Below are 26070 nucleotides of genomic sequence, written 5' to 3' on the forward strand. Positions count from 1 at the left end.
TAAGAACCATACCAACAACTTCTGCCTCCACACAGAGATTACCCTCATGGTATCTAATAGGCCCTGCCCTTTCTTTAGTTATCCTCTTACTTTTAATATATTTATAGAACATCTTTGGGTTTTCCTTAATTTTACTTGCCAAGAATTTTTCATGCTTTCTCTTAGCATTCCTAATATCTTTTTTAATTTTACCTCTGAACTTTCTATATTCCTCCAAAGGTTCTACAGTGGTTAGCCGTCGGTCTATGACATAAGCTTTCCTTTTTTCCCTCTTATCCTCCCCTGTAAATTCCTAGACATCCAGGGAGCTCTACAATTGTTATTTCCACCCTTTTTCTTTAAGGGCACATGTTTGGCCTGGGCCTTCCGGATCTCCTCCAATACCTCCCACTGTTCCAACACTGATTTACCTACAAGTAGCTGTTTTCAGTCCATTGTGACCAAATCACTTCTCAACTTAGCAAAGTTAGCTTTTCCCCAATTTGGGACTTTTATTCCTGGTCTATCTTGGTCCTTATCCATAACTACCTTGAATCTGACTGAATTATGGTCACTGGCACCCAGGTGCTCACCCACTGATACCCCTTCCACCTGCCCAGCTTCATTCCCCAAAACTAAAACCAAAACAGCCCCCTCTCGTGTTGGGCTTGTTACATACTGACTAAAAAATTTATTTTGAATGCATTTTTAAGAATTTCGCATCCTCTATACCCTTCACACAATATTTTCCCAATCAATATTAGCATAGTTAAAATCCCCTACTATTACTGTCATATGGTTTTTGGACCACAGAAATTTGCCTACATATTTGCTCTTCTATCTCCCTCCCACCGTTTGGGGGTCTATAATACACGTCCAGCAGTGTGATCGCCCCTTTTTTATTTTTTAATTCCACCCATATGACCTCATTTGATGATACCTCTAACATATCATCCCTCCTCACAGCAGTAATAGTTTCTTTAATACCATGACCCCCCCCTTTTTTTTTAAAAAACCCCGCAACCCCTCCCCCCTCTGTCTTGTCTAAAAATCCTGTAACCAGGAATATTGAGCTGCCAAACCTGTCCCTCTTTCAGCCATATCTCTAATGGCTCTAATGTCATACTCCCAAGTGTCTATATATGCTCTTAGCTCATCCGCCTTATTCGCTATACTCCTTGCATTAAAGTATATACCATTCAGCACAGGAAGATCTCCTTGATGACTACTTACTAACCCTTGTTTCCTCTGTCTTACAGATTCACTTTCTACATTCTTACTATCCAATTTCAGCTTTACTTCCTTTCCTATTGAATTTGTTCTCAGGTTCCCATCCCCCCGCCAAGCTAATTTAAACTCTCCCCAACAGCACTAGCAAAACTCACCACGGGGATATTGGTCCTGGTGCTGTGGAGGTGCAACCCGCCCGGTTTGTACAGGTCCCATCTCCCCAAGAAGCGATCCCAATGCCTCAGGGATTTAAAGTCCTGCCTCCGACATCAACTCTCCAGCGTTCATCCTCTCCAGCCTTCTATTTTTGTACTCATTAGCACGTGGCACCGGTAGTAACCCAGAGATTATTACCTTTGAGGTCCTACCCTTTAATTTTCCTCCTAGCTTCCGAATTTCTGCCTGCAGGACCTCATCCCTCTTTCTACCTACGTCATTGGTCGCGATATGGACCACGACATCTAGCTGTTTACCCTCTCCCCCAGAATGCCCTGCGTCCGCTCTGTGACATCCTTGACCCTGGCACCAGGGAGGCACCATACCATCCTGGAGTCACGTCTATGGGCGCAGAAACGCCTCTCTATTCCCCTAACTATTGAATCCTCTACCACTACAGCTCTTTCATAGTTTGTCCCTCCCCCTGTGCAGCTGAGCCACCCGTGGTTTTGGATTGGCTCTGGCTGCACACCCCAGAGGCACCATCGCCTTCACTGGTACGCAAGAGAGAATTATCGGTTGGAAAGAGAGATGGATTCGGGGGCACTCCTGCACTACCTGCCTAGCGTGCTTCCTCCATCTGGTGTTCACCCACTGCCCCTCTGCCTGCACGCTTTTAAGCTACGGGGTGACCACCTCTCGAAATGTGCTATCCATGTAGCTCTCAGCCTCGCGGATGCACCGTAGTGACTCCATCCGCTGCTCAAGCTCCAAAACGCGGAGCTCGAGTAGTTGAAACTGGAGACACCTCCTGCACACATGGTTGTCTAGGCCGCACGAAGCGTCCAACACTTCCCAGATGCCGCAGGACATGCACTCCACACCTTGAGAAATAAAATGTGCAAAATCCCCAAATATTTGTAACTAAATTGTTATACAAAAACATGTTAACTGGACATTAAATACAAGGTGGCAAACAAGCATGATTAGGCCAAATAGTGTGGTACTGTGCAAAGTATGGATGCTTACATTTGGAGGGAGGTCAGGAAATGGGACAAGTAACAAAGCTGCTGTTACAGAACAGCACTAATATAAACAGATTGCCTCTAGGGAATGATGCAAGGAAGAAAAGGGCTGAGTGGACAGGATGAAGAGAGAACAAAAACGACAAAATTACTTCGTGGGTGCACAGCTGGAGCAGCAAGTAATAGTTAAGATCTTTTGCACCTCTAACATCTAATACAGTGGTCATGGATTAAATTTGGCATTCAAACTTTGAGTAACATTTGGGCATTTTTATGCCAAAAATGAAACTGCACTTGGCAAATAAAAACAGAAATCTAGTTTCACGGTAAAATACAAGCAAATAGGATATTTTTTAGTCAATTTTCCTCCCTCCTCTCCTGAAGGTGTTGCCTACTTACTTCCATGGGTATCAGGCACTCCCTAATACTTATCCAAGAATCTGGCTGGTGAGTATTGACATGCTATTTGATTGTGGGGGCACGACAATTGATTCTACTCCTGTCCTCGCTCAGGCACTTCCCAGTAGTGATCACTGGATATCAATCAGCAGCAGGAACCATGGCTGCTTACCTCCTCCTTGCTCCAGAGTGCCGATGTTAAGTGTAGCACCATGACCTCCACCCCGGCTGAAATTAGCTAACAGGAGACCAGGAACCTTCTGATATTTATAGCTGAGCCACACATTATCTTTACTAATGGAGGCATCAATGCAGTTTTGAAAATAAGCATATCGCCAATGCAAATCGTTTTGCCAAGTGATGAAGCCAAAAAAAATTACCAAACCAAAAATGTATGGCAATTTCCACTACTGCCTTCCTGATCGACATAACCCACCTTCATCACCAATAAGCCATCACCATTCTTAGAAAATGGGATATCAGACAAAGGCCATGTGAATCCTTTTTAGAAACTGGGTATTACCAGCTCTCTTCACAATGATGTCTCCCTCAAAATTTATGGAGAAAAGGAGTGTGTAATTTTTTTTTGAAAAGGGGAAATAACCCAGAGAAATCAGTGATGCACATGTTTCAATATTAGTGTCTTCTGCTATTCGAAAAGTACACTGAAAATAAAATAAACCTTTTTGTAAAATTATCAACCTGTTTAATTTATCTATTCTTTTCAGCTGTAAGCATCGGCGCAGGCCCCAGGAAGATATTAAAGGATATTGGACAAAGTGCTTACGCCAGAAGGTTTTTATTAAAGAACATGCTGGACACTACTGTTTTCCAAAGATTGGGAGTTTTAGACATATTGTGTTTCATTGTTTGCTGAAAAGAAGACAGCAGCCTGTTTGTGTTAATGTCTGGAGGTCTCGGGGCAACAATGGCCAGGAGAGAAAATTCATCCCAGGCGATTGGCAGGATTGTTCAGTAATGGGAAACTGCTTAGCCCAAGATCGGGTCCGAAGCAGAAACCCATCAATGGCCATTTATGCCATTACCTGGATGGGATAGTCCCGAAAGGCGGGAAACCAAACAAAGAACTGCCATTAAGTCGCAGACCTAAGTGGAAGCAGAAGCCATCAGGAGCCATCACCAGAATACACAAACGTAAGATTTGGGATGATGGGCCATTCAGACAATTACCCCAGACAAAGGAAATACTCTATTTTGGCAGGAAGAAGCATGGACTGTAACATACAAGAGAAGGCAGTTTACTGCCATTTCTCTCTCTTGTCTCTTCGCTTCAAGAACTGTGCACTCCGTCCGGGACGGAGAGGAAAGCCACCAACGAGGGACCAAGAGCCTCGCTACTCTACCTTTGGAAGGACCCTCGAGACCAGGACCTGAATGCTGCAACGGCGGCACGGAATCGGAAAAGAAAGCTTTCCCCAAGGAAGCAGCAGTAAGTAAGCAAACGGATAATCTGGGTGAGTATTTTCCAGGCCCACCGAATAGTGGGGAGGTGCTGCGTGATTATAGTGTGTGTATGGTGGGATTTGTTGGACGAATCCTGTTATATCCTGTACAGTCAGAGAGTGTGAGTGAGTGCGAGTGTGTGTGTAACCAAATAAAGTATTGTATGGTTGAGGCCGAAAGATCTGTCTTCTGGTTCAGTTTTCTGTTCCCCTAAATAATTCCCATGTCGAGAACTGTAGGCTGGGGTGATTCGAAACCAAGGCAAACCACCTACACAACGCATAATTACTTTAAAATTACTTATTTTTTTTCTAGGCAGAGATCTGTGCTCACCTTCGAGCTGTAACTGCTTTTTCCTACTACTAAGAATAATGGATGCTTTGGGCTCAAGTTTCAGCCCGAGTTGCTCCTTTTTTTGGAACAACTAGTTTAGAATGGAGCATCTTAGAAATTGCCATTCTCGGCATTTAGTTTGCTCCAGTTCTAGTGAATTAGAATAGTTTCATTTTAGAACAGATTTTTTTTCAAAAGGGGGCGTGTCCAGCCACTTAAGCCTCTTTTGCAAGTTTAGGCAGCGAAAACTTACTCCATTCCCCGTTAGTTTGGAGTAAGTGTAGATCTTTGTCCGCTCAGAAAAACCTTGCCTACATTTTAGAAATTAGGCACAGGGAATGAGATGGGGGGGGGGGGGGGAGGGGGGGGCGTGAGGGGGAAGTTATGGAATTTTACAAGCATTTAACACTTTCATTTCTACAAATAAAGAGCCATCCTGAATAATAAATAAAGCAAATAAAAAATACATTGAATTTTCCTACCTGTCTGAAGCTGCAGCAGCAGCCTCCGAGCTGCGAAGGTTTAGGTCGTTCAGCCAGGAGTCGGGGCGGCGCCAGGTCACCCACAGCGACGGCAGCAGCAGCCTCCGAGCTGCGAAGGTTTAGGTCGTTTGGCCAGAGGCAGGGGCGGCGTCAGACCACCCACAGCGACGGCAGCAGCAGCCTCTGAGCTGCGAAGATTTAGGCCGCTCGGCCAGGGGCGGCGTCAGGCCACCCACAGTGATGGCCGAGTGCTAATGTTTGTATCATACTGCACATTCGCGCATGCTCCATTGTGCATGCGCAGGGCTGCCGGCACAAAAATCTGCTGCTGTGAGGTAGCCCCGCCCCCCCCCACCGGCAGATCTTCGGCGCCACGCTTTGGCCCCGCCCCCGCAGATGCTTGTACGCCGCGCCGAGCTGGAACGGGCCCGATTCGGAGCGCAGAATGCCGAGGTAGGCATTAGGCGCAATTTTTATTCCACGAAACAGGCGCACCTGCACTTTTTATTCCACGAAACAAGCGCACCTCTCGGAGGCGCGCCGTTTTGAAGGAGGCCCGAAACTTGCCCCCATAGTTCCTATCTAAAAGGCCAGTGTTGTGGTAACACCCATTTATGTAACAAAATGGATGTTCTAAGGACAGGATTTACACAGGAACAGAACATTCTCAATCATGGAACTTACTTACAATTTCTAGCCATAAAGAGATGACATTGTAACTCAAGCAGCCTGAATAAGTGAGCAGAGGAATAAGATACGCTGAAAAACAATGACTAATTAAATGGAGAGCAAAGTGAATAATGCAGGAAAGGAGCAATATGTTGCATTTACTTCTCCTTTAAGATATGTTTGAAAAAAAATCAACCATAACTTACCGTCATTTCTCCACCAAAGCATTCAGAGGCAAGTTGGGCAGAATCAAATGGTTTTACCTCAGCATCATTAAATAGATACCTTAAAAAAAGAGGTAAAAGTTAATAGGGTAAAACTACCACTACTAAACCAAATACTAATAGCCTTTTTCGACAGTGTTATCTGGCAAGTTTAACATGCTTTTGCACAAAAAAACATTTAATTTAACTGGAATAAAATCAATAATGAACAAGATATTTTTTATTTCTTCACCCATTTGTTTTCTTTCATAAATATAGAAATATATTAGTGGGAGAATGAAAATACAGAATGTTGCTGGTTTCATAATTAGCTTACACAACTGACTTTAAAAGAAAATTGGCACTATAAAGATCTGCTTACCATTTGTTGTTTTTGTAAGCATGAAGATTCACAATATCTCTGATAAAACTGTAGTAATGTCCTCCATCTGCTGTTCCTGTATGTACGGTTACTCCTATCAAATCATACTCAAAGCTTTCACTTTGTTTAACTTCACCATCCTCTTTCAAACCTAAAATAATAATCAAAACCATCTTTGTTACTAAGTTCACTTCACAGCATTGCCAGTTATACAGTTATTATTTTTTGTTTAATTATAAAGATTACTGTGTCCTTGACCCATCCAACACTGTAAAGTCCTCTATTAGCTGAGTATGTAACAACATCAAACAGATAGAAATTGGTGCAACCACCCAAGGACAAAAGCAAGAAGCTTTTTTAATCTATTATGCCTTCGTGCAACTCGCTCTCCAACTCGTATTCTGTTCTGACTGCTAGGGGAGGCGGGGGGCCTGGGGGAGAGCGGAAAGCAATAGTGGTTGGGGACTCGATAGTTAGGGGAGTAGACAGGCATTTCTGCGGTCGCAGATGTGACTCCAGGATAATATGTTGCCTCCCTGGTGCCAGGGTTAAAGATGCCTTTGAGCGACTGCAAAACATTCTGAGGGGGGGGGGGGCAGAAGTTGAACAGCCAGAGGTCGTGGTCCATATTGGTACCAACGACATAAGTAGAAAGAGATATAGGGTCCTGCAGGCAGATTTTAGGGGCTAGGAAAGGAATTAAAAATCAGAACCTCAAAAAGTACTCATCTCTGGATTGCTCCAGGCGCCACACTCGAGTGAGTATAGGAATAGGAGGATAGAGCAGATGAATGCATGGCTGGAAATATGGTTCAGGAGGGAGAGCTTCAGATTCCTGGGGCATTGCTGCTGGTTCTGGGGGAGGTGGGACACAAGAACACAAGACATAACACAAATAGGAGCAAGAGTAGGCCATTTGACCCCTCGAGCCTGCTTCGCCATTTAATATGATTGATCCGATCATGGACTCAGTTCCACTTCCCTGCCCGCTCCCGAAAACCCTTTATTCTCTTATCGCTCAAAAATCTGTCGATCTCTGCTTTAAATATATTCAAAGACCCAGCCTCCACAGCTCTCTGGGGCAGAGAATTCCAGAGATTTACAACCCTCAGAGAAACAATTCCTCCTCATCTCAGTTTTAACTAGGAGGCCCCTTATTCTGAGTCTATGCCCCCTAGTTTTAGTTTCCCCCATGAGTGGAAATATACTCACTGTATTCATCTTGTCCAGCCCTCTCATTATCTAATATGTTTTGATAAGATCACCTGTACAGGCCGAAGGGTTGCACCTCAACAGAGCTGCTGCCAATATCCTCGCGGGGAGGTTTATTACAGCTGTTGGGAGGGTTATGGGCACCAGGATGTTGCATTAGAAAGGAGAAATCAAGGGCACAAAGGATTGGGAGAGACAGATAGCACTAAAGCAAGAAATAGTAAGGTATTAGGTGGGGTCATAGATACATAGAAAATAGGTGCAGGAGTAGGCCAATCGACCCTTCAAGCCTGCACCACCATTCAATAAGATCATGGCTGATCATCACCTCAGTACCCCTTTCCTGCTTTCTCTCCATACCCATTGATCCCTTTAGCCGTAAGGGCCATATCTAACTCCCTCTTGAATATATCCAACGAACTGGCATCAACAACTCTCTGCGGTAGGGAATTCCACAGGTTAACAACTCAGTGAAGATGTTTCTCCTCATCTCGGTCCTAAATGGCTTACCCCTTATCCTTAGACGGCGTCCCCTGGTTCTGGGCTTCCCCAACATCGGGAACATTCTTCCTGCATCTAACCTGTCCAGTCTTGTCAGAATTTTATATGTTTCTCTGAGATCCCCTCTCATTCTTCTAAACTCGTTAATACAGGCCCAGTCGATCCAGTCTCTCCTCATATGTCAGTCCAGCCAACCCGGGAATCAGTCTGGTGAACCTTCGCTGCACTCCCTCAATAGAAAGAACGTCCTTCCTCAGATTAGCAGACCAAAACGGAACACAATATTCCAGGTGAGGCCTCTCTAAGGCCCTGTACAACTGCAGTAAGAGCTCCCTGCTCCTATACTCAAATTCCCTAGCTATGAAGGCCAACATGCCATTTGCCTTCTTCACCGCCTTTTGTACCTGCATGCGAACTTTCAATGACTGATGTACCATGACACCCAGGTCTCGTTGCACCTCCCCTTTTCCTAATCTACCGCCATTCAGATAATATTCTACCCTCGTGTTTTTGCCACCAACCTCACATTTATCCACATTATACTGCATCTGCCATGCATTTTCCCACTCACCTAACCTGTCCAAGTCACCCTGCAGTCTCTTAGCATCCTCTGCACAGCTCACACCGCCACCCAGCTTAGTATCATTTGCAAACTTGGAGATATTACACTCAATTTCTTCATCTAAATCATTGGTGTATATTGTAAATAGCTGGGATCCTAGCACTGAGCCCTACGGCACCCTACTAGTCACTGCCTACCATTCTGAAAAGGACCTGTTTATCGCGACACTCTGCTTCCTGTCTGCCAACCAGTTCTTTATCCACGTCAATACATTACCCCCAATACCATGTGCTTTAATTTTGCACACCCATCTCGTGTCGGACCTTGTCAAAAGCCTTTTGAAACTCCAAATATACCACATCCACTGGTTCTCCCCTGTCCACTCTACTAGTCACATCCTCAAAAAATTCTAGAAGATTTGTCAAGCATGATTTCCCTTTCACAAATCCATGCTGACTTGGACCAATCCTGTCACTGCTTTCCAAATGCGCTGATAGTTCATCTTTAATAATTGATTCCAATATTTTTCCCACAACTGATGTCTCCCTCCTTTCTTAAAAAGTGGTGTTACATTAGCTACCCTCCAGTCCATAGGAACTGATCCAGAGTTGATAAGACTGTTGGAAAATGATCATCAATGCATCCACTATTTCTAGGGCCACTTCCTTAAGTACTCTGGGATGCAGACCATCAGGCCCTGGGGATTTATCGGCCTTCAGTAGTGGGTAAAATGATGGAATCAATTATTAAGGATGTCATAGCAGCGCATTTGGAAAATGGTGACATGATAGGTCCAAGTCAGCATGGATTTGTAAAAGGGAGATCATGCTTGACAAATCTTCTGGAATTTTTTTGAGGATGTTTCCAATAAAGTGGACAAAGGAGTACCAGTTGATGTGGTATATTTGGACTTTCAGAAGGCTTTCGACAAGGTCCCACACAGGAGATTAATGTGCAAAGTTAAAGCACATGTTATTGGGGGTAGTGTGCTGACGTGGATTGAGAACTGGTTGTCAGACAAGAAGCAAAGAGTAGGAGTAAATGGGTACTTTTCGGAATGGCAGGCAGTGACTAGTGGGGTACCGCAGGGTTCTGTGCTGGGGCCCCAGCTGTTTACATTATACATTAATGATTTAGACGAAGGGATTAAATGTAGTATCTCCAAATTTGCGGATGACACTAAGTTGGGTGGCAGTGTGAGCTGCGAGGAGGATGCTATGAGGCTGCAGAGTGACTTGGATAGGTTAGGTGAGTGGGCAAATGCGTGGCAGATGAAGTATAATGTGGATAAATGTGGATGCTAGCACTAAATGGGGAAATTTGGGCCCACAGACTGGATAGTAATAGTGTAAAGGGCAGAAAGGGTGAAGAATTTATGAAGTTAATTAATATTTTCTACCAAGTTATGGCATATGATAATATGCTTTTTTTGGCCAGCTCAAGAACATAACATTTTTCATAATTAAACAAAAATAAATAAATGTGCTAGTGGGGGCTAGAGAGAGTACCTTGCAGATTTACCCCAGCTAGCTTTCTTTCTCCTTTAAAGGTGGATGTGTATTAACCACAAGCAGTAATCCACCACAAGAATGTGTAGCTATAAATCTATTGAACAGTGCAATCAAGCAGACACAACATGGATTCATGAAGGGGAAATCATGTTTAACTAATTTACTGGAATTCTTTGAGGATATAACGAGCATGGTGGATAGAGGTGTACCGATGGATGTGGTGTATTTAGATTTCCAAAAGGCATTCGATAAGGTGCCACACAAAAGGTTACTGCAGAAGATAAAGGTACGCGGAGTCAGAGGAAATGTATTAGCATGGATAGAGAATTGGCTGGCTAACAGAAAGCAGAGAGTCGGGATAAATGGGTCCTTTTCGGGTTGGAAATCGGTGGTTAGTGGTGTGCCACAGGGATCGGTGCTGGGACCACAACTGTTTACAATATACATAGATAACCTGGAAGAGGGGACAGAGTGTAGTGTAACAAAATTTGCAGATGACACAAAGATTAGTGGGAAAGCGGGTTGTGTAGAGGACACAGAGAGGCTGCAAAGAGATTTAGATAGGTTAAGCGAATGGGCTATGGTTTGGCAGATGGAATACAATGTCGGAAAATGTGAGGTCATCCACCTTGGGGGGAAAAAAAAAAAAAAACAGTAAAAGGGAATATTATTTGAATGGGGAGAAATTACAACATGCTGCGGTGCAGAGGGACCTGGGGGTCCTTGTGCATGAATCCCAAAAAGTTAGTTTGCAGGTGCAGCAGGTAATCAGGAAGGCGAATGGAATGTTGGCCTTCATTGTGAGAGGGATGGAGTACAAAAGCAGGGAGGTCCTGCTGCAACTGTACAGGGTATAGGTGAGGCTGCACCTGGAGTACTGCGAGCAGTTTTGGTCACCTTACTTAAGGAAGGATATACTAGCCTTGGAGGGGGTACAGAGACGATTCACTAGGCTGATTCCGGAGATGAGGGGGCTATCTTATGATGATAGATTGAATAGACTGGGTCTTTACTCGTTGGAGTTCAGAAGGATGAGGGGTGATCTTATAGAAACATTTAAAATAATGAAAGGGATAGACAAGATGGAGGCAGAGAGGTTGTTTCCACTGGTCGGGGAGACTAGAACTAGGGGGCACAGCCTCAAAATACGGGGGAGTCAATTTAAAACTGAGTTGAGAAGGAATTTCTTCTCCCAAAGGGTTGTGAATCTGTGGAATTCTCTGCCCAAGGCAGCAGTTGAGGCTAGCTCATTGAATGTATTCAAATCACAGATAGATAGATTTTTAACCAATAAATGGGTTACGGGGAGCGGGCGGGTAAGTGGAGCTGAGTCCACGGCCAGATCAGCCATGATCTTTTTGAATGGCGGAGCAGGCTCGAGGGGCTAGATGGCCTACTCCTGTTCCTAATTTTTATGTTCTTATGTGATTTGGCTGAAGTCTGCATCAAAGGCTTGATTTCAGCATAAACAAAATTAAGAAAATCTCAATTAATATGAAATACTGAAATTGTATAGGAAACTGCATTTTACATCTTGGAAGATACTATCAGTAACACAGGTACCAAAAATTAGATCTACATTGCATAGCAAAACTGAAATTATTAAAATTATTTCCTATTTGTAATGAAGATTTTTAAAATTAAACTAGATAAAGTCATTACAGTACCATCTATACGGTCATTTTTGCCCATAAGATAGTCTTCAGTGTATGGAGTCATGTCAAGACGCAGAGGAAAAGAGAAGTGAGTGTTGACTTTTTCTTTCATCATTGTAACCATATTGAAAGTGTATCGCATGGTATTGAAACTTAAGATTCGAGGTAATTTCTTGAAACAAGCCCTGTGAAAGATAATAAAAGTAGCAATCAGGGAAAATGGTACACGTCTGATCAATAAAGTCTAAAATGGAACTGAATCCAGGAGTAACACACGGCTATGCCAAATTATTTAGAGATATTTCATTTGATTTAAAATACAAGACAGATTATATCTCACACAAAGGGGTCTCTTCCTGATTTTTTTTCTATTTCACAGAGATGTCAAAATTACAGGTGTAGTACTGTGGTGGTCGAGGGGGGAAACTTTCCATAGCAGCATCTTTGGAACCACAAAGCATGGATAAAAAGTTTTACATATTGTTTTTCAACTATCAACAATTTTCAAATTATTAGCTGTCACGCTGTTGGATGTTTACGAACTCCCATGCTTACAGGTTGAAAGATACTATACTGTATAAATCCCATCATTGTGGAACAATTGGGGTCAAGTTTCGGCCTGAGTTGCTCCTATTTTTTTTGGAGCAAGTGGTTTAGAATGGAGTATCTTAGAAATTGCAATTCTCGGCATTTAGTTTGCTCCAGTTCTAGTCAGTTAGAACAGTTTCATTTTGGAACAGATTTTTTTTCAAAAGGGGGTGTGTCTGGCCACTTACGCCCGTTTTGAAAGTTTAGGCAGTGAAAACTTACTCCAAACTTAGAATGGAGTAAGTGTAGATTTTTGTACGCTCAGAAAAACCTTGCCTATACTTAGAAAATCAGGCGTAGGTTACAAATCAGGCGTAGGGAATGAGAGATGGGGGGGGGGGGGGGGGGGGGGAAAAGAGAAAGGGAAGTTTACAAACATGAAACACATCACTTTTACAAATAGAGCCATCAATAATAAATAAATCAACAAATCAACCAATAAAGCAATCAAAAAAAAAACATTACAAAAAAAATCAATAAATAAAAAATTAAGTTTCTACTCACCGACTGCAGCATCAGGAGCCCTCCAACAGCGTGCTCTCTCTCTCTGTCAGTGTCTTATGTGTTTCTGACAGAGAGGGGAGGGAGACAGAGAGGGGAGGGAGAGAGAGAGGAGAGAGAGAGGGGGGAGGGAGAGAGAGAGAGGGGAGGGAGAGAGAGAGAGGGGAGGGAGAGAGAGAGGGGGGAGGGAGAGAGAGAGGGGGGAGGGAGAGAGAGAGGGGGGAGGGAGAGAGAGAGGGGGGAGGGAGAGAGAGAGGGGGGAGGGAGAGAGAGAGGGGGGAGGGAGAGAGAGAGGGGGGAGGGAGAGAGAGAGAGGGGAGGGAGAGAGAGAGAGGGGAGGGAGAGAGAGAGAGGGGAGGGAGAGAGAGAGAGGGGAGGGAGAGAGAGAGAGGGGAGGGAGAGAGAGAGAGGGGAGGGAGAGAGAGAGAGGGGAGGGAGAGAGAGAGGGGAGGGAGAGAGAGAGGGGAGGGAGAGAGAGAGGGGAGGGAGAGAGAGAGGGGAGGGAGAGAGAGAGGGGAGGGAGAGAGAGAGGGGAGGGAGAGAGAGAGGGGAGGGAGAGAGAGAGGGGAGGGAGAGAGAGAGGGGAGGGAGAGAGAGAGGGGAGGGAGAGAGAGAGGGGAGGGAGAGAGAGAGGGGAGGGAGAGAGAGAGGGGAGGGAGAGAGAGAGGGGAGGGAGAGAGAGAGGGGAGGGAGAGAGAGAGGGGAGGGAGAGAGAGAGGGGAGGGAGAGAGAGAGGGGAGGGAGAGAGAGAGGGGAGGGAGAGAGAGAGGGGAGGGAGAGAGAGAGGGGAGGGAGAGAGAGAGGGGAGGGAGAGAGAGAGGGGAGGGAGAGAGAGAGGGGAGGGAGAGAGGGGAGGGAGGAAAGGGAGAGAGGCAGGGAAGGGAGAGAGGCAGGGAAGGGAGAGAGGCAGGGAGGAAAGGGAGGAAAGGGAGAGAGGCAGGGAGGAAAGGGAGGAAAGGGAGGAAAGGGAGGGGAAGGGAGAGGGGGAGGGGAAGGGAGAGGGGGAGGGGAAGGGAGAGGGGGAGGGGAAGGGAGAGGGGGAGGGGAAGGGAGAGGGGGAGGGGAAGGGAGAGGGGGAGGGGAAGGGAGAGGGGGAGGGGAGAGGGGAGGGGAGAGGGGGAGGGGAGGGGAGAGGGGGAGGGGAGGGGAAGGGAGAGGGGGAGGGGAAGGGAGAGGGGGAGGGAAGGGAAGGGAGAGGGGGAGGGGAAGGGAGAGGGGGAGGGGAAGGGAGAGGGGGAGGGGAAGGGAGAGGGGGAGGGGAAGGGAGAGGGGGAGGGGAAGGGAGAGGGGGAGGGGAAGGGAGAGGGGGAGGGGGAGGGGAAGGGGGAGGGAAGGGAGAGGGGAAGGGAGAGGGGGAGGGGAAGGGCGAGGGGAAGGGGAAGGGCGAGGGGGAGGGGAAGGGCGAGGGGGAGGGGAAGGGCGAGGGGGAGGGAAGGGCGAGGGGGAGGGGAAGGGCGAGGGGGAGGGGAAGGGCGAGGGGGAGGGGAAGGGCGAGGGGGAGGGGAAGGGCGAGGGGGAGGGGAAGGGCGAGGGGAGGGGAAGGGCGAGGGGGAGGGGAAGGGAGAGGGGGAGGGGAAGGGCGAGGGGGAGGGGAAGGGAGAGGGGGAGGGAAGGGCGAGGGGGAGGGGAAGGGGAAGGGAGAGGGGGAGGGGAAGGGAGAGGGGGAGGGGAAGGGAGAGGGGGAGGGGAAGGGAGAGGGGACTGGAAGGGAGAGGGGGAGGGGAAGGGAGAGGGGGAGGGGAAGGGAGAGGGGGAGGGGGAGGGGAAGGGAGAGGGGAAGGGAGAGGGGAGGGGAAGGGCGAGGGGAAGGGGAAGGGCGAGGGGGAGGGGAAGGGCGAGGGGGAGGGGAAGGGCGAGGGGGAGGGGAAGGGCGAGGGGGAGGGGGAGGGCGAGGGGGAGGGGGAGGGGGAGGGCGAGGGGGAGGGGAAGGGCGAGGGGGAGGGGAAGGGCGAGGGGGAGGGGAAGGGCGAGGGGGAGGGGAAGGGCGAGGGGGAGGGGAAGGGCGAGGGGGAGGGGAAGGGCGAGGGGGAGGGGAAGGGCGAGGGGGAGGGGAAGGGCGAGGGGGAGGGGAAGGGCGAGGGGGAGGGGAAGGGCGAGGGCGAGGGGAAGGGCGAGGGCGAGGGGAAGGGCGAGGGCGAGGGGAAGGGCGAGGGGGAGGGGGAGGGGGAGGGCGAGGGGGAGGGGAAGGGGAAGGGGAAGGGGAAGGGGAGGGGAAGGGCGAGGGGGGGTAGAGAGGAGGGGAGAGGGAAGGGAGAGGAGAGAGAGGCTGAACGGGCCCGGCCGACGTGAAGAAGCTGGCCAAAGACTTTGGGCGGGGCCCGCCCCCAGCAAGATGCCGGGCAGGCGAGCCCCGCCAAAGGAAGAGCGAGTGGAGCAGGAGCTGGGGGGGGGGGGGGGGGAAAAGAGTGCAGCGGAGCAGGAGCCGGGGGCAAGCAGCAGAGCGCTGGGGGTGGGGGGGGGAGGGGGAAAGGGTGTCGGGCAATGGAGCAGGAGCTGGGGAGGGGGGAGGGGGAAATGAGAGAGCCAGAGGGAGCGTGAGCTGAACAGGAGAGGAAGCTGGAGCCCACAGCCAGAGCAGGAGCTGAAGAGGAGGGAGGTGCAGCCTGATCTTCGCCGCCCCAGTGAGCCCATTTGGTTAGGGCTAGGGGCGGCATGCTTCAGGCCCCTCCCACACAGTTTCGGGCGCCTGGAGCTACTGCACATGCGCGCCCACTGTAGCACGCATGTGGAGGTCCCGGCACCGTTTTCAGCGCAGGGACCTGGCTCTGCCTCCCACAGCTCGTGCTGCGCCGCGCCGAGGTCCTGTATCGACCTGAGGGAGTGGAGAATACCGAGGTAAGTTTTCGGCGCGGTTTTGAGCGCGGAAATCAGACATGGCTCACGGGGCTGTGCCGTTCTAGGTGCAGCCTGAAACTTGACCCCATTTAGTGCTAGCATCCAGATGTATTTACTGTAAAATCAAACCTTTTCTCAGCCCGTACTTTCTTCCCACATTGAGAACAAGTATACATGTTATCACCTTCCAGAGTATCTTTGATAGTAACTTCATCGAGTGACTCCTAGAAAGAGAAACATACAGTAAAATATATCTAAAAATGAAATCTGCACTATACAATTAAAAATAAAGGAAGTTTGACATGCTGTCCTGATTTTAAGACATTAAAATGGCCGAACTAATCCACGTTCATCAGTGTCACTTTTTAATTTTAATATAACCATAACAAAATGTCCCTTTTAGTGCAAAGGTTACTTACAGTCATGAGGAAGCAAAATATTATTACAAAGTAATGCAAATATTTTTTAAAGATGGTCCTTTTTCTACTGCAGAAAGGATCATGACTAAATTACTTTTAAAGCAGGCATTAATTCTATGGATAATTAACAATGATAAAAAAAAAATCTGTGCATAAATGTTTAAGTTTAATTTTTCAAAATAATAATACAGGGCTCCCCAGAATTCCTCATCATGTAATATTTTATTCTGAAAATATTAAGTAAACGTGACAAAAGGTGATGTTTGGCAAGTTATATTCTCCTGCAGTGCTTCCACTTTAGGGGTCTTTTGCAGACTATTTATCAGTGTTTTATTCATTCTTCGTTAACAACTTGTGTTCTTTTAGCTTACAAAATTAGACGTAACTCACATAAATGTTTTTCATATCAGCCACTTGGCATCTAACTGTGTAGAACTCCTCAGCTGTCTGGCTAACATGTTCACAATCCTGAATTTAAAAAAGCATTAGTTACAATTTAGTATTTACCATAAACATTATACTTTCAGAATAAAAGAGGCTCACACTTTTGACTTTTCAAAAATTAAACACACACTCACCAGTGATACTACATTATTCGTTATAACCCCTCCAAATAAGCTTTTCACAGTGTTTTTCTAATTAAAAAAAAATAAAATCACTTTTAGACAATGAAAGTCTTAGCTTTTTGATGTTAAACAAATATGAAAAATGACTTTCAAACTTACCAGGTCAGAAGACATTTCTTCAATTTTTGTTATCAGATCGGTAAAAAATTCAGTCATATCTTTCTGCTCTCCAGTGTTCAATGGCTGCTTGTCCATTGTGTAGGTTTTGCAGAATGGTCTTGGGTTATATGCTTTGCGCTCGCTTTCCTAAACAAGCAGATGTTTCAAAATAAATTAATCATTGAGAACATTTAAAGCAGCGCTGCTATCAATATCAATTCTTATAATCCAGTTATACTCACCATGAGATATGTGAACATCTTTTGCAGTTCCAGAAGAGTTGTTTTATGCTTTATGTCTTCTGAATACTGAGAAAGGAGGAAAATATCAAAAAAAATCTTAAAATAGATGCTGCCACTTTGATTTTCATATCTCTATATAGAAATAAACTAATTTGCATGTATGGACAGAAGCATGAAGCACAAGCTCATTTCATCTTCCCAGACATGGGGCAACATTGACAGCTTAAATTTGTTCAGCACCAATACAGCAGAGTCCACTTAGAGATACATGACAAATAAATGGCCTGCTTAAATGAATAAATTGCACACAAATCCTTTTACATCTCAATGAACTTTCGGATTGCTCATATGAACTAAAGAAAGAGACAATGACTGCCCCATCCTGCTGACTCACCTGTGATGTTCTACCTGCTCTACTCAGTTACCTTCCACCCGGCACATTCGCTAAATCTTAAGGTTAAATCAGCCTCAGCAATGGCAGTGAGGCAAAATGCTGCTTGGATTTAATCACATCTGTTCAGTCAGAGGACATGATGGACAGGAGACACCAGGTGGGGAGAGTCAGGTGAGAAACAATATTAAATCAGGGATTTGGGCTGGAGACAGCTGCAAACAGGGAATATTCTAGTGACTACATTTTAATGCTCCCAGCAGGATGACAACCTGTATTCTGAATAGTATTTCATTATCTATGTGTATACTTATCCTTATAATCTGAAAGCTTGTACTTAACCACACATTTTTCATTGGCAATGAAGCATTTTGAAATGTCCTGAGGTTGTGAACGGCGTTGTTTAAATTCAAGTTCGTTCTTTCTTCGATTCATTCAAGTCTTCATTAATCAGCAGCATTACTCTAATTGCCAATTCTATACTCACATAACCTACTTACATTAATGCTTCTCAGCAGTTGTAAAGACCTTAAAAACATACTCTCATCTCAATTTTCTTTTCTCCAATGAAAATAATTGTAACAATATCTTCCTAACTTGGAGCTTAGAGTTCTAGAGTCATCTTTAGCATACATCAGTAGCTTTTCATAAGTTGAGGCACCTATGAGCAGAGCCAAAGCTCATAGTATCAGAGACCAAGACTGAAAAGACTAAAAGAAAATGTGATAAAATCTGAAGTCATGATTGGAGAATGTCAATTTGGAATATTAGTAGACTATAGGAGGAAGGAAGGCAAGGAATTCCACTGTTCTAAGACCATGGAAAACATCACCATCATCCTCCTAGGCAGTCCCTCGAAATCGTGGAAGACTTGCTTTCACTCCAAAAATGAGTTCTCAGGTGACTGTACAGTCCAATATGGAAATTACAGTCTCCGTCACAGGTGGGACAAACAGTTGTTCAAGGAAAGGGTGGATGGGGAGTCTGGTTTGCCGCACGCTCCTTCCGCTGCCTGCGCTTGTCGTCTGCATGCTCTCGGCGACGAGACTAGAGGTGCTCAGCACCCACCCGGATGCTCTTCCTCCACTTAGGGCAGTCTTAGGCCAGGGATTCCCAGGTGCTGGTGGAGATGTTGCACTTTATCAAGGAGGCTTTCAGGGTGTCCTTGAAACATTTCCTCTGCCCACCTGAGGCTTGCCTATCGTGTAGGAGTTCCAAATAGAGCGCTTGCGTTGGAGTCTCGTGTCGGGCATGCGGACAATGTGGTCCGCTGAATGGAGCTGGTCGAGTGTGGTCAGTGCTTCGATGCTGGGGATGTTGGCCTGATCGAGAATGCCGATGTTGGTGCATCTATCCTTCCCAATAGATTTGCAGGATCTTGCAGAGGCAGCATTGATGGTATTTCTCCAGCTCAGAGATGTCGACTGTACATGGTCCACGTCTCTGAGCCATATAGGAAGCAGATATTATTACAGCCCTGTAGACCATAAGCTTGGTGCCAGACTTGAGATCCTGGTCTTCGAACACTCTCTTCCTCAAGCGACCGAAGGCTGTGCTGGCGCATTGGAGGCAGTGTTGGAGATCGATGTCTGCCCTTGCTGATAGTAGGCTCCCGGGGTATGTAAAATGGTCTATGTTGTCTAAGGCCGCGCCGTGAATTTTGATGACCGGGGGGGGCAGTGCTGTGTGGCGGGATCAGGTTGGTGGAGGACCTTTGTCTTACGGATGTTTAGTGTCAGGCCCATGCTTTCGTACGCCTCAGTGAAGGTGTTTATGATGGTTAGGAGTTCAGCCTCTGAATATGCGCAAACGCAAGCGTCGTCTGTGTACTGTAGATCGATGACAGAGGATGGGATGACCTTGGATCAATCTTGGAGGCGACGAAGGTTGTACAGGTTCCCATTGGTTCTATAGTTTTGTTCCACTCCAGTGGGGAGCTTGAAACAATGGCTCTACTAATTACCTATTCGGTAAAAGCACTGCGAGGCACATTAAAAGGGGAGGAAGGAAGTTGTAGCAAGGGGAAAAGAAAGCGAAAGGAAGGAGAAAAAGCAAAAGGAAGGAGAGAGAGTAAAGCAAGAATTAATTAACTTAAATGAACAAGTGGCTATAAACTGAGACAGGAGGTGGGATTAATAAACTAAAACAAGTTTAAAAAAAAAAAATCAGATTTAGCAACAAAGAAGAATGCAATACATAACTACAGCGATCTACAATTTTTTCCCAAGAAAAAAGGACAAATTCCTGCAATTTCTGCCACAAGAGAGAGAGAGAGAGAGAGAGAGAGAGAAAAAACACTAGGAGCCCTTGAGCTGTTGAAAAAGATGTCAGAGGATGAATCATCAACTACTGTACAGATAGAGCCATTTTTGAAGAAATTAGATAGTTTGGTGGGAGATGGTTTAATCATTACAATTAATTCACCGAAGTTGTCAAGAGCAGAGTTCAAGAACATAAGTCATGAATGATACCAGTAGAATGCCCATGTCAAACTCCACACAGGCAATCATGAATTCGGCCATAACGCCTTCAGGTTAATGAATGAGAGTTAACAGAAGCTTTCACAGTTTTAAAATGTACTGATGTGATGTGATGGCAATAGGATGGCATTTAGAAGGACGAGGGAGCATCCTTTTTTAAGGGCAGGATAAACACCGTTAAATTTGCAATGAGAGGAAAGGTTGATTCGGAATAAGAATTCAGAGTTCAGATGCACACATCTTGAGCACTATAGGAAGGGTACCAGCAACATTGCAAGTCTTATTGGCTTATTGGATATCAGAGCACAGAGGATCAGACGGATGTGGTTGGGCATAGGTGGATAACAGAATGAAGCAATGGAGGAAGATTTTTTGCCATGATTATCAAGATTATTAAGATTAGAGTAGAACCGTAAGCCAAAAAAGTTAACTCTCCCATTAGGAGAACTAGCAACTGAACCAGTAGAGTGGAAGAGGGTGGAAAGGAAGATTTGCAAAAGTTTTCAAACAGCAGTTGATACTTTTCAAAAAAGTTACATTAAGCAGCTCTAATTAAAAATTACAACCAGGAAAAAGCTGCCTCAAGATGTTTTAGGTTGATCAAGACATCAGTTGTGATGAACAATTTTTTCTTAAAAAAGGGACAGATCAGGACATGTTTAAACAAAGATACAGTGCCACATTGAGGAAAGGGGAAAAAGGTACAACATTTTCTAAGCTAGCAAATATCACATCAGTTACTTCACTGATACAAGCAGATGGATCAGAAATATTTGAAGACAAGGTGGCAAATGCACATATATTCCTAATATAACGTTACGAATGTATTATAAAAAGAGATAAAATTAGCTGTTACAGCTTCTAACTAAATGCTCAAAGTGCATCCCGGTGCTTGATTCGTACAGTTTATAAAGTAATTACATTAATTGGTCACCATCACTGAAAGTTGGATTAGCCTGTCGGATGGTCTTCAAGTAAGTGTCACATAGTGCACAAGTAAGCCAAGTTTGAAAAATAGGAAAAATTCTCATTACGATATTCATAATGTTTGCCCTTTTGTCTTCTCTTACTGTTTATGAAAGATGCCCGCTCCCAAGCTGCATTATTTGCTTTTCCAAAAAGGATAGAACAAAATAACTATCCCATGGATATCCTGTGGATCTCCAGTCCTAGCCTGGAGTATAGCATGAGATCAGTTAGAAAGCAATTGCAGCTCCCAATAAATGTTTGGCTCCAAGCCATTTAGAACCCAACATGAAATGACTGTCTTTCTTTTTTTAATCCAAGGTAGTTTTGCATCTGTAACAGTACAACAGATGATTTTTCATAATTAATAGATAGTGCAGACAATGATTGCAAATTTTATGTGCTCAACTAAGAATTCATTTTCCATTCTGTGTTGTAATGATTTAAATATAAAACTGAGTTCATATATCATTGCATTGATAATTCCTAACAGTAACAACTGCTATCTTACTTTGTCCTCAGAATTATGCCATAACGTCTAAAAATATTTACAAGGCCCATTATTCTTATTTGCTCCAGAGGTGGTGCTGCAATACCTTTCAGCATATTACAACAAATACAGCTAAGAAACACTATTTCACAAACTCAAGATAATAACAGGTGAGGAATGTTATTTGATCTATCTCTGTTCACCTATCCAGATAAACCCTACATTCTCCCCATTGCAACATCTAATTGGTTCCTGAATGATTCAAAGGCCATCACCTCTACTGCGTTCTCTGAAAGTCCATTCCATGTGTTGATCACTTTTTGCATGAATAACTTCTGAGATATCAGTCCTAAATTTACCTTTTACCAGTTTGAATCTCATTATTTTGTTCTACTGTCAGAGTTTAATTTTAAATAATATGCCAGATTTAACTTTTCTATAACCTTAACTTGGTTACCCAATGCCTCAAACTTAAAATTCTCATCTGTGCGATTAAATTGTTTCTTGGCCTCGCCCCCTCAATAACCTCTTCTAGCCTAACCCCTCCCCACCAGAAGTTTCCGTATCACTGGCTCTGGCCTCTTGTTAATTCCTATCTTCCTTAGCCCCACCACACCTAGCTGTACCTTAAAGTACCTAGGCCCCATACACGAGAATTCCATTTCTACAGCCATCCATCTCTCTCTCCTCTTAAGACATTCCTTTAAATCTATTTCTTTAACCCATCATTTGGTTACCTCTCCCAATATCTCCTTCCTTGGCTAGGTGTCCATTTTTTCTTTACACAAGTTGTTGTTAGCTAACATACACATCTGTAAGATCATCTCTCAGATTCCTGCTTTCTAGGTTGAACAGCCCGAATTTACATGGGATATACAGCGCAGAAACAGGCCATTTGACCCGACCAGTCCATGTTGGCGCTTAAGCGCCACTCAAGCCTCCGCCCCTCTTTCCTCATCTAAATCTATCAGCATAACCCTCTATTCCCTCCTTCTTCATATGCTTGTTCAGCCTCCTCTTAAATGCATCTATACTATTCGCTTTAACCACTCCCTGTGGTAGCAAGTTCCACATTCGTGCCACTCTCTGGGTAAAGAAGTTTCTTCTGAATTCCCTACTTGATTTCTTGGTGACTATCATATTGGTGGCCTCTAGTCCTGCTCTTCATCACGTGGAAATATCATCTCTGTGTCTACTTGAACGAAACCTTTCATAATTTTAAAGACCTCTGTTCGGTCACCTCTCAATCTTCTATTTTCCAAGAGAGAAAAAAAGAGACCCCCAACCCAGCCTGTTCATCCTTTCCTGATCGGTATAACTTTAACTTTCTGGTATCATCCTTGTAAATCTTTTTTACCTTCTCCAGTGCCTCTATATCCTTTTTATAATACGGTGACCAGAATTGTACAGTACTCCAAGTATGGTCTAACTATCGTTCGATACAAGCTTAGCATAACTGCTCTATTTTTCAATTCTATCCTTCTAGAAATAAACCTCAGTTTTCATTTTTTATGGCCTTATTAATTTGAGTCGTCACTTTGTGATTTGTACTCCGAGATCCCTTTGCTCTTCTCCCCCAATTAGATCCTTATTTTCCAAATAATGTGACTTCCTTATTTTTCTTACCAAAATATAATACCTCACATTTATCGGTGAGGAAATTCATTTGCCAATTATATGCCCATTTTGCAAGTTTATTCATGTCTTCTTGCAATTTGGTGCAGTCCTCCTCCATGGTGACTATTTCTCCCAATTTGGTGTCATCCGCAAATTTAGAAATTGTGTTATTGACTCCAAAGTCTAAATCGTTAATATAAATTGTGAACAACAGTGATCCCAGCACTGATCCTTGTGGGACACAATGTTTCACCTTCTGCCACTAATATTCCCTTATCCCCTACTCTCACCTTTCTGTTTTGAAGCCAGCTAGCTATCCATTCTACTACTTGTCCCTTGACTCCGCATTCTCTAACCTTATTCATTAGTCTATTTTGTGATACCCTATCGAAGGCCTTTTGGAAATCTAGATAAATTACATCTACATCTTGGTCTACTCTCGGTTATCTCTTCAAATAATTCAATTGGGTTGGTCAAGCAAAACATTCCCTTTTGAAATCCATGCTGACTATTCATTATTATATTTTTGGTTTCTAGATGTTCTTCTAATTTTTCCTTTAGTAGGGATTCCATTATGTTTCCTACCACTGATGTTAAGCTGATTGGTCTATAATTCCATGGACATGTTCTATCTCCGTTCTTAAATATAGGTATTACGTTAGCTATCCGCCTGTCCTCTGGCACGGAACCCTTTTCTAACAAATTAAATATGTGTAATAGTGCCTCTGCGATACTTGTAAAATGTACGGTGTAATCAGTCTAGACCAGGGGCTTTATCCTCAGTTTGATTAGTTTATTTAATATTTCTCCATTTTAATTTTAAATGCAGTTATATTGGGCTCAACTTTCCCCAGTGATTTGCTCCGTTCTTTTTGAGCAGGCTGCTTTTTTTGGCCTATTTTAAAAATCCAGTTTCCCCAATCAATTTGCACCAGCGTAATTCAGTTAGTTACGATTTTTTTTAAAGCTAAGTTTTCTTTTCAGCCAAAGGGGGCGTAACCTGCCACCCGCGCCAATTCTGGCCATTTAGGCAAGTTTGGCCAACTGAGAGTTACTCCAGTTCTGCTTATGCCAGCATATATGGCCTCTGCAGAAAAACCTTCTGGAGAGTTAAAGAAATCGGCGCAGGTAAGTGCAGTAGATGCCTAGGCAGCAGCAGCAGGAAGGATAAGAGAGAGAGAGAGAGAGAGAGAGAGAGAGAGAGAGAGAGGTGTGGAGGCTGGAAGGCCTTTCAGGTGTAGTTAGGTGCGGGGACTGGGAGAGAGGAGGCCATGTGGCCTGGGATAGGGGCAGGGTAGCGGACCGGCAAGCCCTTCGGCCAGGGCTAGGAGCGGGACCGGTAAGGCACTGGGGGCCAGGGTTGGGCGGGGCAGCGGACCGGCAAGCTCTTCGGCCAGGGCTAGGAGCGGGACTGGCAAGGCACTTGCAGCTGGGGACTGGGACCAGGACCGGTTTTAATAATGGGGGGTAAGTTGCTGCAATATATTTTAGTGTTTTTAAGTTGATGCAATAGCTGGCCGTATGTTTCACTTTGCAGCCTCAGCTCGCAAAGTGTCCCTGGTTACCGTGGCAACCCGATCTTTTTGGCGCAGATCAAGACTCCACCTCCAAAACAAAAAGGACAGGTTAGGCCATGCCAAAATGAAGAAATCCAACAGGGAAACTTAGAACATTTTTTAAGGCGTATTTGGGCCCCCAAAAAACGTGCGTAACTCTTCAAGTACGCCAAAAAAAAGCTTTGGGGAAAATTGAGCAAAAATATTTCTAATCTCATTTTCCAATGTCATGTCCACCTAATCTGCCTTCCTGGTAAATACTGAAGCAAAGTAATTATTTAATATTTCTGCCATTTCACTATCACTGCCTGCGATTTTATCCTGATCATCCCTTCGTGGCCCTATTCCCATCTTGACTTTCCCTTTTTTATTTATGTGCCTGTAGAGTATTTTATTATTTTGTTTTTTGATCTTGATAATTTAACTTTATAATTCCTCTTTGCCTTCCTAATTGTTTTTTTGATTTCTCTCCGGTCATGCTCTCCCGTGCTGTTCAGGTACTTAGTGTATGCCTCTTTCCTTACTCTCAATTTTTCCCTAATGTCTTTATTCATCCATGGTGTCTCATTAGTGTTTAGTTTTCTTGCTTTTTAGTGGAGTAGATGTTTCCTGGACTCTCTTCTACATCATTGTTTACTGTTGTCGATTTCAGTATCCCAAGTTCTATTCTCAGCCCCTCAAAATCGGCTTTCCATTACCCTGGTCTTAGTTACACTTATTCTCAATTATTATCTATAATTTTTATCTATTTCTCCAGTCTGGCTCTAGTGCTTGAATATCTTCCTTGCTTCTCGGCAACCAAAACTGGACACAGTATTCGAGGTGCGGTTTGACCAGAGCACTGTACAGTTGATCACTTCTTCTGACTTGTATTAGTACAACAAAATTTATATATTGGCAGAGGAAGAAAAACAAAAAAGCGAGAAGACGTGGAATTACATACTACTTGAAACCTTACCTCAATTTACAGATGCTTGGATTAGTGCATTGAGCCAAAAATCAGATTTACTATCAGTGCTAGGAAGTAAGCTATTCCTATACATCCACTGATCTGGTTGTAGCTTACATTTTTATATTGTCATCCCACTTTTAAAATAACAGTTGAAGCATAGTGCTGTTGTCTTGATATATACACTATAAAAGAGTTACCTTCCCAAAGCAAGTACTGATTAATAATTCAAGTTACAATGGGCTGAAAATTGCGGCCTTGCCGGGTGCGTACTAATTGCACCCGGCGAGATCTCGCAAATGCCGGTTCTCGACGTGGAATGCGCATGCGCCGAGAACCGGCTTTTCCGATCAGTCAAAATGTCTTTCGACAAATCCAACGCATTCCCGCAGGGCAGAGATTGGGCTATTTGCCCAACTAATGTCCTTCAAACTCTTACACCTGGTAAAAGCAGGCATATAGCTTACTTTTACCAGCGTAAGAGTTTTAAAACATAGAAAAATTAAATTTAATCACATTTTTAAATTAAAAACCCTGTCCATTAAGGG

At 44.7% G+C, this 26070-nt stretch overlaps 1 protein-coding gene across 5 annotated transcripts in view; it reads right to left on the reverse strand.

The window, feature by feature from the left end:
- The window catches only part of usp34 (ubiquitin specific peptidase 34), a 289864-nt gene that overhangs the window by 92484 nt on the left and 171310 nt on the right, over positions 1-26070 (reverse strand). For all 5 annotated transcript variants that reach the window (XM_070889641.1, XM_070889638.1, XM_070889640.1 and 2 more), the window contains exons 43-50: positions 17074-17139; positions 16832-16978; positions 16685-16741; positions 16497-16574; positions 15817-15911; positions 11776-11948; positions 6323-6473; positions 5944-6022 (exon numbers count right to left, since the gene is read on the reverse strand). In XM_070889641.1, the coding sequence (XP_070745742.1) occupies positions 5944-6022; positions 6323-6473; positions 11776-11948; positions 15817-15911; positions 16497-16574; positions 16685-16741; positions 16832-16978; positions 17074-17139 (846 nt within the window). The remainder of the gene's footprint in view (positions 1-5943; positions 6023-6322; positions 6474-11775; positions 11949-15816; positions 15912-16496; positions 16575-16684; positions 16742-16831; positions 16979-17073; positions 17140-26070) is intronic.

This window comes from Pristiophorus japonicus, chromosome 9 (assembly GCF_044704955.1).
Source record: "Pristiophorus japonicus isolate sPriJap1 chromosome 9, sPriJap1.hap1, whole genome shotgun sequence".
Lineage (NCBI taxonomy): Eukaryota > Metazoa > Chordata > Chondrichthyes > Pristiophoridae > Pristiophorus > Pristiophorus japonicus.